This window comes from Oncorhynchus mykiss, chromosome 17 (genome assembly GCF_013265735.2).
Source record: "Oncorhynchus mykiss isolate Arlee chromosome 17, USDA_OmykA_1.1, whole genome shotgun sequence".
Taxonomy (NCBI): domain Eukaryota; kingdom Metazoa; phylum Chordata; class Actinopteri; order Salmoniformes; family Salmonidae; genus Oncorhynchus; species Oncorhynchus mykiss.
The window spans coordinates 31,314,966-31,327,265 of NC_048581.1; the positions used below are offsets into that span (position 1 = coordinate 31,314,966).

A 12,300-nucleotide genomic window follows, 5' to 3' on the forward strand; every position below is an offset into this window, starting at 1 on the left:
ATATAGCAAGTATTGTGTCTTATGAGGGTCTCGGTGTTCTGAAGAGGTGCTGCAAACCCCTTGTAAAGCTTTTCTACGGGCCCTTACCTGAGAGGTCTTGCGTGCGCGTTGCCCGCTTCTACGTATGGATGAAGGTAGTCCTTTATGTACAGGTCAGCTGCACTGTTGGAATGGGTGCAAATGAGGACCCTGCGAAAGAACAGGGATAAATGTGTCAGCACTTAAGAGATCTTTACCAAATAAATATGGCCAGGAGATTGGCCACCTGATCTGAGCAAGGAAGAACTCCAGGCCATAACAATGAAAGACAAGTAGGTATGTCGGAGAATCACTGAATAGAAGTGAGAACACCTACCGTTTCTGCGTTGAGGCAATACAGACAATTCTAGAACATTTATTTTGAGGTGAACATGTTAACACGTCCCTTAAACAGAGTTGCAGGAACGTTGTGCACTTGACCGCATGTTCCTATTTCTCAGAAAGTTAACATCATGATGAACAACTGTCTATAGGGGTCAATCACCCTCCTTGTATTGGCTTTTAAAACATCCATAATTCACTCCCACCATATAATATTTAACATAGTCAGTTGGAAAGTTTCAGATGAATATTGTATTCCTACACATTTTTCATTACATATATTTTTATTATGTATGAAGGCTTTATAAAATAAAAATATCTTATGTTCGAGGCCAAATGCCACAATGTATTTTATTTTTTTATTTTTATAAAAACACAGGAAATATTGTTGTTTCCTATTTTTACACGAGCCAATATACATTTCCTGTCAGCGTCTCGCAATACTAACAAGAGAAGGGGCAAAAAGTGGAAGGGCGGTAGTCTTTAGGGCATTTTGCATTCTATTACAACATGGAATTCTGTTGGAACTGAGATAACAGGCCATTGTAATGACAATTCAATTGAACACATGGTTCACTTGAATGGAGATTAACCATCCAAACAATCAACTGACATTCCCTTAATCCACACACACATCCCCCCAATTGCCTTCAGTGACACATTCTGATCAGATGATACACCCAACTTAACAGTGACACCCTGAGTGTCAACTCCAAGGCTGCCTAAAGCCCCGGGAGCAGCAGTAACCTTTGCCCTTTCGCCCTTTTAGAGCAACCCATCTGGCCGTAGAGGAGTTGGCGTGTGGCGCCCGCCTCACCTGCTGTCGTCCTGCTTGAGGATGTGCTTGACGGCCTGTGCCAGGGTGAAGGTCTTGCCCGTGCCGTAGGGCCCGATGATGAGCACAGGGGGCAGGGGGATGGTGAGAGGCGTGGTGATGGCCAGGATGGCCTCCTTCTGCTTGGCGTTGAGACGCGGGTCCAGCTGCTCGTCCCACTGCCTGCAGGGTGGCAGAGAGAGAGGGGGGATGAGATACGGGAGGGAGAATAGAGGAGGAAGATGAGATTCACAATGACACTAAGTCGGCTGGCTGGCGAACAAGCATCATCGCTCATGGGGTTCTTGACACAAGGAGGGGGACATTGGTCCACACACACCAAACCCCGCCAAAGCACACCAACACACCCTCTTAAGTCTGATAAACCGTGGACCAGTCTCTCAGTCTACTAGCATCTCGGTCCTCATTAGAAAGCGGTGGCCAAGTGGAGTCGAACAGCCCGCCCGGTCGATCGTATACAGGCCCAGCCATACTAAAGGCAGCTAGCTGTAAACACCGAGAATGGGCTGTGAATAGGTAGGGCAGAGGGACGGATTCAGGGATCAGTGGGGATGAACGGAGAGCCGGGTCAGGGTTTAAAACTGAGCTGGGAGGCTCACCCACAGAGTAATGAGGTCTGAGGGAAGAGGGGTGAGGAGGGTTGAGGTCTTGGAATGGCTGGCTGATCAAAAGCACTGTGTATTGGGGGGGTGAAACAAACAGACACACACAGGGTGCACAGCTGGTCTGAGAAACCCAGACACGGGAGACAAGCACATTGGCGCTGGCCAATTAGCTTATTCATGGCCAATCAACATGGCAGTCAATAGCCACTATGCAGTCAGGCAAGGCAGGGGCTTTGTTAGGCCTACATAAGTAATATAACCTACTTACTCTAACAAGCAACACTTTCCATATTATTTCAAACCCATTTTTAACACCACTCATTCTCATACCATTATCTTAATGAGGTGAGGCACACATGGACCCATAGTACTTAGGGACTTTATCCAAATTGGTTACTTCCATATGGAGCTAGGTAAGGTGGTGATTGTACTAATAACCATTGGCAATATTGTAAGTGTTTCCCCTTTATGCATTTACATTGTGGCCACCACTGCAAAACACACATATAACGCAGGAAGAAGAACCTGACTTGTTGATCTTTCAGTAGCAAAAGTTCTAGCGCATTAAGTCTTTTAATCACAGTCAGGAAACCAGAAAAATTAGTTATTTGGAAGCATGAGAATAGTCTTGACTTTGTTGACTCTTGGGTTCGTGTCAATAAAGATTACTCTGTGGCCCTCCAATAGTTGTCAGACTTTAGCCGGGAGAACTAATAGCTTTAAAAAAAATGGCCACCTAGTCAGCGAGGGCAGCTAGTCTCGGTCTCCTTTCTCAACTTCATTCCAATGTGAAGGTATTAGCAAAGCTAATTTACCATGCATGTTTTAGGGAGACTTCTATATTTAACCTAAAGGAGTATTCTTAAAAAAAAAAAGTCCTCTGACAAAATGTATCAAAACTTCACATGGATCAATGGAGGTGAGTAAGGGGCCTGTTGGGCGGATGCTGATTAGCAATGGCTGTCCTGAACCTGTTTACACACCATGGAACAGGGGTTGACGGATCTATGTCAGGCAAATTCAAATCTGGAACATGGAGCCAGTGCCACTTCGGATTTTCATTATTTCCCCTCAACGACCGATTTAGACCTGGGACACCAGATGGTTGCAATTAATTATCAGGTACAACAGAACAGCAGACCTCCAGGCTCAGATTTGAATACCCCTGGTCTAGGGTGGGTTGGATAGTACCTGTTGGGGCTCCAGGGATCGTGTGTGCGAGTGTACCTGTTGGGGCTCCAGGGATCGTGTGTGCGAGTGTACCTGTTGGGGCTCCAGGGATCGTGTGTGCGAGTGTACCTGTTGGGGCTCCAGGGATCGTGTGTGCGAGTGTACCTGTTGGGGCTCCAGGGATCGTGTGTGCGAGTGTACCTGTTGGGGCTCCAGGGATCGTGTGTGCGAGTGTACCTGTTGGGGCTCCAGGGATCGTGTGTGCGAGTGTACCTGTTGGGGCTCCAGGGATCGTGTGTGCGAGTGTACCTGTTGGGGCTCCAGGGATCGTGTGTGCGAGTGTACCTGTTGGGGCTCCAGGGATCGTGTGTGCGAGTGTACCTGTTGGGGCTCCAGGGATCGTGTGTGCGAGTGTACCTGTTGGGGCTCCAGGGATCGTGTGTGCGAGTGTACCTGTTGGGGCTCCAGGGGATGGTGGGGGTAAGGCTGGTGTCTGGGAACAGGATGCCGTTGTCTTTGATGCGGTCCAGAGCATAGTGCATCTCACACAGGGGCAGGCGGTTCAACTGAAACTGCAGCTCCACCTGGGGCAGAGGGGAACACAGGAGTGGGTCCTCATGGACAGTGTGGCCACGGCCAGAAGACAGAAGTGGTCTTGGTTAGTCGTTGTCAGGTCAGAAGCAGTCAGTGTGGTCACTTATTTAGGTCACTCAATCCAAGTGTTGAGACTAAATAAAGAGCCATTTTAGAGGAGGCTCAGCTGGAAACAATTGGCTCTAAACAACTGCACAACTGACATATTACTCAATGACCTATCAACACAATGCTAAAATGGTTGTTACGAATTTAAACTGTTGATCTCCCTCGCTCCTTTTCATGGACAAGCAGCCATTTATAAGGTCCTATGAAATCTGTCTAATGTTTCGCAGGTCCTCCCCCCCCCCTTCAGGTTTTCACTCTTTTTTTAATAGAAAAACAACTACATTGGATGTTTGAAGTCCACAACAATACTCAAACCATATCAGGAAACCACTATTGAGGCCTGGAAAAACGTTGAAGTGTAGATTTTAGTGTACTTATTACCCATTAAATTTCAGTGTGCACCTAGGAAGAAGCTGTTGCTTAGATACATTTTTGTAGCACACGTGACTGTAGAGTTTGCAAAAGAAATAGCCACTGGATATAATTTTGTTAGGTAAGCATAGGCTACTTTGTGTAGTTAACATTTAATTGAGAAGGTTTTTGGGAAAGGCTTTCCCATCTACCAGAATACTTTTCATTAGCATCATCGCTAACGGCTACATACCGAATCATTAATGCATTCTGTTCATGTCTTATGATAAACTTGTGCACTTCCGTGATTCCGTGTCCTCCCTCTGCATTTTATACGGCCCTAGTGTAGTTACCCTTTAATTCCCTTGAGCACCTAGAAAGAGGCTGGGGATGTTTTTGTAGAGCACACGTGATGGTAGAATTTGCCAAACACATACCTACTGGATTAATGCAAATAATCATGATATTCTTCCAGGTAAGCAATAGGCTGCTTTGTGCTTAACTGAGAAGGTTTTTGGGAAAGCCTTTCCGTCGACCAAAATATTTTTCTTTAGCGTTGTCGCTAACAGCTACACAAAGTTCAACAATTGTTTTTATTGTTGAATTCAGTTATATTGTCTAGGTTCCGTGATTGCGTTCCTTATCTGCGGTTAGTCTGCTTGTCAATCAAGGGTCTTCGTTGATAACTAGGGAAGGCTAGGTGGCACGTTATCCCCCTGACAAACTGCTGTTTCATTTCATAATAGCGTGGGTTTCCACAGGGTGGCTAGATAGCTAGCTTTAATTCCCCCATCGCCACAGGCCCTGTCCTAATCACTTAGCCAGACATGAGCTGCTAACAGGTACAGTAGCCAGCAGTAAAGTGTGGAGAATGAGGGATAAAAGGACACCGAAAGAGAGACTTATGAATAAAAATATATATTTTTAAACATTGAGGAGAGAGAGACACATTCTAAATGGCAAGAAGATAAGGACAAAGAGATAGAAAGGCAACTAAACGGCTCGCTCCAAAACACGACGGACAGATTATTTTCCCAGCAACAGGCTTGTTTGGATAATTGCTCATGCCCGGGTCTCGCTTTCCCCCCGCCAACCCATCATTCACACCGGAGAGAAAGATCAGCCTTCAGCCACCACTGGGCAAAGTAATCTGGATCTCTCGCCGCGCTGGCAGAGTGCAATTTTCCCTGGAGAGCCAGCCTTGCTGTTGACGGCGCTAACCTTTGTGAAGTGGTAATCGATACGGGGACCTTTCACCCTGAGAGTTTGCTTTCGCTAAAGCATCAGACGTTGGAGAGGTGGAGAGGTGAGGCTTTCATTAATGATTTCTCAACTCTCAAAATGGCAGAGGACACAATGGAACGGGAGATTGAAAGGATGGGGTGGTGGGCCTTTAAGAGGTTTAAACCATTCACCCGACTCAGAGAATAATTTCTATGCCATCTCCTCTGTCCGTGGTGACATGGGACATGAACAAGCTTTTCGAGTATGACTCCATGTCAAGGGAGAAGTCCTTGTGACTCAAAAGCATAGACCTCACCCGTGTGATTGTGTGTTGTGTTGAACTAAAGGTAACAAACATCCTCCATATTGCAACAAGGCTAGAATGGCACGGACTCCATACTGGACTTTGGATCCGTTCAGCCAATAACCTACCCACAAAAATAAATAGACAAACACCTATTGTGTCAGCTGCCATTTTATAAATCTAAGCTGAAAAATAAAATATATTCTAACCAATCAACTCTTCTCTAGCAACTTGTTGCTATGTCAATCACACAGTGTTATACAACAATTTATTTTGTCCGTACCTGCAGTTCCCTATCAGGTATCAAGCCCAGCTCCTCGCAGCAGTCCTTGCATATCCGCAGGAAGATGTAGTCCTTGGTCTTCTCCTCGATGCAGGCCTCGTAGACCCGCTCCTTGACCCCCGGGGGCTGGCTGCACCACTCCTGGCGGGCCAGGGGCAGCAGCAAGACAGAGTTCACCTTGGTCATGACAAGGCGGCCCGCCAGCGTGTCCTCCGACAGCGTCTCCGTCAGCTTGAAGCGGGCAAAGAGCTGCCCGTTCTGGGCGTACTTGGCGCCACCCGAGATGCCCGTCAGCATGAAGCTGGTGACCAGCTGGAGGTTGACTTTGATGTTGAACCTGGTGGGAGAGGAGAGTTAGCGTCATTAGCCAGAAATAAGGTTAGGAATGGGAGCATTAGCATTGTTAGAAAAGGCTAATGTGACTGACGAAAGGGGAGAGTAGGCCTAAGCGAAGTTAGCCAGAAATGGACAGTAGCATTGTTATCCAGTGCTGAGGCGACTTTGATGTTGGAACTTGGGAGGGGAGAGGGTGGGACGGTAGCAAAGATAGATAGCAATGAAATGGGACTGGAGTTGTCGTGTCGAAAATATGCACCATGTTTAACTGGAATAAGGTGGAATCAATGTAACTGCCTCACTTCTAGAAATTTGACCATTTCACATTATTTAAATGTAAACAGCAGTTGTTGTGATCCGAAGAGGGCCTAACTTTGCCATGTGGTTTACAGGACAAACTTTTTGCCCAGAGGCATTCACATAGACAGCTGTTAGTGGTAGAAACATGTTTGTGTTGGGTAGAAGGATCTTCTGTTTGGCCCGAAAATCTACCAATTCATCACTTTCGATTTTAGCAGTGGCACAGACTTGGACCATATGTTTCAGCTTCAGGTGTCCCTTAGGTAAGCTTGGGCCCTTAGAGAGCATTGCAGATTGATTGTTGAATAATCATTGGTTTGAGGAGAAAGAGGACACGAGTTGAGCCATGTAGTCATGGGTGGTTCATGGACAGCCAAAATGACTCTCAGATCAATATCTCTTATCGAGACAGCAATACTGGGAGAGTATAGACTATATTATAGATACAATATTCATATTATATAGCCTAATATTATTGTGTATTATCAATTACAGTTCATTCATAAAGTATTCAGACCCCTTAATTTTTTCCACTTTGTTATTCTAAAACGGTTTTAATATCCCCCCCCCCCCACATCAATCTACACACAACACCCAATAACGACAGAGAAAACAGGTTTAGACAAAAATATATATATATCCTGGGAAAAAAGCCCTTGAGATGTTTCTACAACTTGGAGTCCAAAATGTGATAAATTCAATTGATTGGACATGATTTTGAAAGGCAAACACATCCATCTACATATAATGTCCTGCATGTCAGAGCAAAAACCAAGCCATGAGGTCGAAGGAACTGTCCGTAAAACTTCAAGACAGGATTGTGTCGAGGCACAGATCTGGAGAAGGGTACCAAAAAAATTCTGCAGCATTGAAGGTCCAAGAACACAGAGGCCTCCATCATTCTTAAATGGAATAAGTTTGGAACCACCAAGACTCTTCCTAGAGCTGTCCGACTGGCCAATCAGGGGAGAAGGCCTTAATCAGGGAGGTGACCAAGAACCCGATCATCATTCTGACAGAGCTCCAGAGTTCCTCTGTGGAGATGGGAGAACCTTCCAGAAGGACAACCATCTCTGCAGCACTCCACCAATCAAGCGTTATGGTAGAGTGGCCAGGTGGAAGCCTCTCCTCAGTAAAACACACATGACAGCCCGCTGGCGCTCACCAAAAAGGCACCTAAAGGACTCCCAGACCATGGGAAAACAAGATTCTCCGGTCTGATGAAACCAAGATTCAACTCTTTGGCCTAAATGCCAGCATCACATCTGAAGGAAACCTGGCACCATCCCTACAGTGAAGCATGGTGTCAGCATCATGCCACGGGGATGTTTTTCAGCAGCAGGGACTTGGGAGACTAGTCGGGATTGAGGGAAAGATGAACCGAGCAAAGTACAGAGAGAACCTGCTCCAGAGCGCTCAGGACCTCAGACTGGGGTGAAAGTTCACCTTCCAACAGGACAATGTCTTAAAGCACACAGCCAAGACAACACAGGAGTGGCTCCGGGACAAGTCTCTGAACGTCCTTGAGTGACCCAGCCAGAGCCTGGACTTGAAGCCGATCGAACATCTCTGGAGAGACCTGAAAATAGCTGTGCTCCCCATCCAACCTGACAGAGCTTGAGAGGATCTGCAGAGAAGAATGGAAGAAACTTCCCAAATACAGGTGTGTCAAGCATGTCACGTCATATGAAGGAAGACTTGAGGCTGTAATTTATGCCAAAGGTGCTTCAACAAAGTACTGAGTAAAGGGTCTGAATACTTTTGTAAAATGTGATATTTCAGTTGTATTTTTTCTAAATGTGCAAAAAATGTCAAAACGTGTTAAGGGCTAGTGTGTGTAGATTGAGGGGTAAGGGAAACAATTCAATCAATTTTAGAATAAGGCTGTAACATAAGAAAATGTGGAAAAAGTCAAGAAATTCACAGGTCCTAGATCAGATTATTCTGATGAACAGATTTCCCTTGAAGAACACCCCACGAAGCCACACTTCCCAGACACAGATTAAGCCCTGTCCTGGACATAAAAGCCCTTTAAACTAGAGAATCTCCATAGAACATGCTTCTTGTCCACGACTGAGCTTAATCTGTTTCCCAGGAAACCGTCCCTCAATGTTAAATTGGAAGATTAAAAGGAACCCATCATTCCACAGCCCCAGGCAAATGACAATAACAGTGATGAGGGGGAACAGTGACGGAGTGGGGGAGGGCAACCCTGGTTACTTCAACTCGGGTGACTAAACGAAGGCTTGGGGGCCTTTGATTTGGTCTTAATCAGGGTTGGACTGCTGTGATAACCTGGTCTCCTTCTCACCTTCCACTGAGGAGAGCAGCAGGTGCTGAATTACAGGGGGGTTTTGGGGGGGCGCCTCAGTTTATACACAAGAAATTACTTCTATTCTAAAACAAATTTCCTGCACTGGGGAAATCTCTGGGGATGCCGACGAGATATGCATTATTAAAAAGGGCTTTAGCTGTGTGTCTGGCCACGTGTGCAGTACACACACACACACACACACACACACACACACACAACCCCTTTCACTTTGGAAGACCGACTCTGACACCTTGTGGTGGGCCAGTCTCCACTCAATCCAGACTGTTGCTCTGTACTGTCTACACTGAAATGTCTATTTGCAGGTATCAAGAGGTGTGACTGACTAAACCTCCAACCCTTCTGAGAAAACAGACTCAAAAATCAGTACACACTCCTTACAATTAAAAGACAATTATCAGCAATGGAAGTGCTATATAAAAAGTTCATTTTTAGCAATACAACCCATTGTCAGTGGTTGAAGGTTTTCAGAATAGGACCGATTGGAAACAGACTACAATAACAAAGAAGCTCTCACTCACTTGCTGACTTCTTTGTACTGGGCGATCTCCTCGATGTAGAGCAGGTCGTGCAGGCGGGCCTGGTAGTTGTCCCGGGTCAGGGTCTTGTCCAGCACCGACTGGGTGAAGAGCTGGTCGGCCGACAGGGGGATCTGGTAGCGGGCCAGCAGGCTGCGGTCCAGGTCCACCGTCTCGTTGGGGCTAAACTCCACGATGGTCTTGCAGGACGGGTCCCAGCGCTTGGCCGTCATCAGGAGCTGCTGCCTGGCTTGCATTAGGTGCTCCAGGTCTGGAGAGGGGAGGGTTTATTGTGAAAACCACACCTTCCAACATTAATATTGACACTTGATCATGAGGGTTATCAGGAAATATTGGCCTGCACTTGAGTGGTTCTGATGGCTCAGTTGGTAAGACCAGGGTTGTGCGTTTGATTCCCGCATGGGCCATATATACATTTTACTCTAAGTCACAGGGGATTTTGGGTAAGGCTAGACAGAATCTGCAGGTTTCTTACTTAGAGATCTATATAATCCTGATATTGTTATTCCAATCCTATAGAACCTTATCAATAGCTTTCATGCATTTGTCTGTAAACATAATAATGTCTAACAGTGTTATGAATGTTTTGATTCATACAAGTATTACTTTATTTAAAATCCTCTTCCAGTTCAGGAAGAGGAGCTTAGGAAAATTCTGCCCACGCAGATTCCACCTGGCCCAAATCATGGGAAATATTGGCCTGCTACTAAAGCTATGAGGACTGGCCAGTAACCAGATTTCTTTTTTACATAACCTAAGGATAAGAAGAACATTGGACATTGCATTTGCACTTCTGAAATAGTGAGTAAAATAAGTCTAAATTCTGTAGTGTCATACCTAAGAAGACTCAAGACTGTAATTGCTGCCAAAGGTGCTTCAACAAAGCACTGGAGTAAATGGTCTGAATATTTAAAAAAAAACGTTTTTTGCTCTGTCATTATGGGGTATTGTGTGTAGACTGAGGGGGGAAAAAGGTGTTTAAGCAATTTTAGAACAAGGCTGTAACGTAACAAACTGGAAAAAGTTGAGGGGTCTGAATACTTTCAGAAGGCACTGTACATGGCTGCCGTATCCCTCAGGTTGGTGCTACACATTGTGGTGGATCAGGTGAGTTCAGTTACCTCCTATTACATTGCTAAGCACTTTGAGGCCTTATAAAAAATGTCATAAATGCAACCCATTATCAATATAACCCAACTTCTCTTTTAAAGTCATTTTATTTTCTATTAGATGTTAGAAACTTGGACTACTGCGGGAGGGAGGGGGGTGGGAGGTTCTCTGAGGTTGTATGTCATAACTGAAAACCTTCTATGGAGGCGGCGTCCACCATGATGCGCTGCATCAGCACGGGCTCCGAGCCAAAGTCGAAGACGATGGTCTGGCGGAAGGTGCCGAAGATCTCGGTGCTGAAGCCCACCACCACCGTGTAGACGCAGTGGTCCATGCCGTTGTTGGCCGCCAGCGCCTCCTCTCCCGCCGTCCACTCCTGGCAGCCCTCGGCCGCCGCCTGCAGCCGCTGGGCACCGGCATCGCCAACCGACACGCCCGTGATGGAGAAGTGGGGTCGGTGGGCGTCGTAGAGCAGGGCGATGCGGTACAGCTTCCTCACAGGCTGGGGGGGGGGGGGGAAGAAAGTGTGAGTGGACAATCAAATAAAAGGCAGATCATTTCCGTCTCATGTGGGTGCTCTTCGGAAGCATAGTCAGTCAGTTAGTCGAAGAGTACAGTGCCTTGCGAAAGTATTCGGCCCCCTTGAACTTTGAAACCTTTTGCCACATTTCAGGCTTCAAACACAAAGATATAAAACTGTATTTTTTTGTGAAGAATCAACAACAAGTGAGACACAATCATGAAGTAGAATGACATTTATTGGATATTTCAAACTTTTTTAACAAATCAAAAACTGAAAAATTGGGCGTGCAAAATTATTCAGCCCCTTTACTTTCAGTGCAGCAAACTCTCTCCAGAAGTTCAGTGAGGATCTCTGAATGATCCAATGTTGACCTAAATGACTAATGATGATAAATACAATCCACCTGTGTGTAATCAAGTCTCCGTATAAATGCACCTGCGCTGTGATAGTCTCAGAGGTCCGTTAAAAGCGCAGAGAGCATCATGAAGAACAAGGAACACACCAGGCAGGTCCGAGATACTGTTGTGAAGAAGTTTAAAGCCGGATTTGGATACAAAAAGATTTCCCAAGCTTTAAACATCCCAAGGAGCACTGTGCAAGCGATAATATTGAAATTGAAGGAGTATCAGACCACTGCAAATCTACCAAGACCTGGCCGTCCCTCTAAACTTTCAGCTCATACAAGGAGAAGACTGATCAGAGATGCAGCCAAGAGGCCCATGATCACTCTGGATGAACTGCAGAGATCTACAGCTGAGGTGGGAGACTCTGTCCATAGGACAACAATCAGTTGTATATTGCACAAATCTGGCCTTTATGGAAGAGTGGCAAGAAGAAAGCCATTTCTTAAAGATATCCATAAAAAGTGTTGTTTACGGTTTGCCACAAGCCACCTGGGAGACACACCAAACATGTGGAAGAAGGTGCTCTGGTTAGATGAAACCAAAATTGAACTTTTTGGCAACAATGCAAAACGTTATGTTTGGTGTAAAAGCAACACAGTTCATCACCTTGAACACACCATCCCCACTGTCAAACATGGTGGTGGCAGCATCATGGTTTGGGCCTGCTTTTCTTCAGCAGGGACAGGGAAGATGGTTAAAATTGATGGGAAGATGGATGGAGCCAAATACAGGACCATTCTGGAAGAAAACCTGATGGAGTCTGCAAAAGACCTGAGACTGGGACGGAGATTTGTCTTCCAACAAGACAATGATCCAAAACATAAAGCAAAATCTACAATGGAATGGTTCAAAAATAAACATATCCAGGTGTTAGAATGGCCAAGTCAAAGTCCAGACCTGAATCCAATCGAGAATCTGTGGA

The 12,300-nt window shown here is 45.8% G+C and overlaps 1 protein-coding gene across 7 annotated transcripts in view; it reads right to left on the reverse strand.

The window, feature by feature from the left end:
- Window positions 1-12,300, reverse strand: part of LOC110493160 (probable helicase with zinc finger domain) — a 61,863-nt gene that overhangs the window by 36,066 nt on the left and 13,497 nt on the right. For all 7 annotated transcript variants that reach the window (XM_036949701.1, XM_036949705.1, XM_036949704.1 and 4 more), the window contains 6 exons: window positions 10,647-10,953; window positions 9,324-9,591; window positions 5,835-6,171; window positions 3,424-3,554; window positions 1,178-1,357; window positions 88-189 (listed from right to left, as the gene is read on the reverse strand). In XM_036949701.1, coding sequence (XP_036805596.1) covers window positions 88-189; window positions 1,178-1,357; window positions 3,424-3,554; window positions 5,835-6,171; window positions 9,324-9,591; window positions 10,647-10,953 — 1,325 coding nt within the window. The remainder of the gene's footprint in view (window positions 1-87; window positions 190-1,177; window positions 1,358-3,423; window positions 3,555-5,834; window positions 6,172-9,323; window positions 9,592-10,646; window positions 10,954-12,300) is intronic.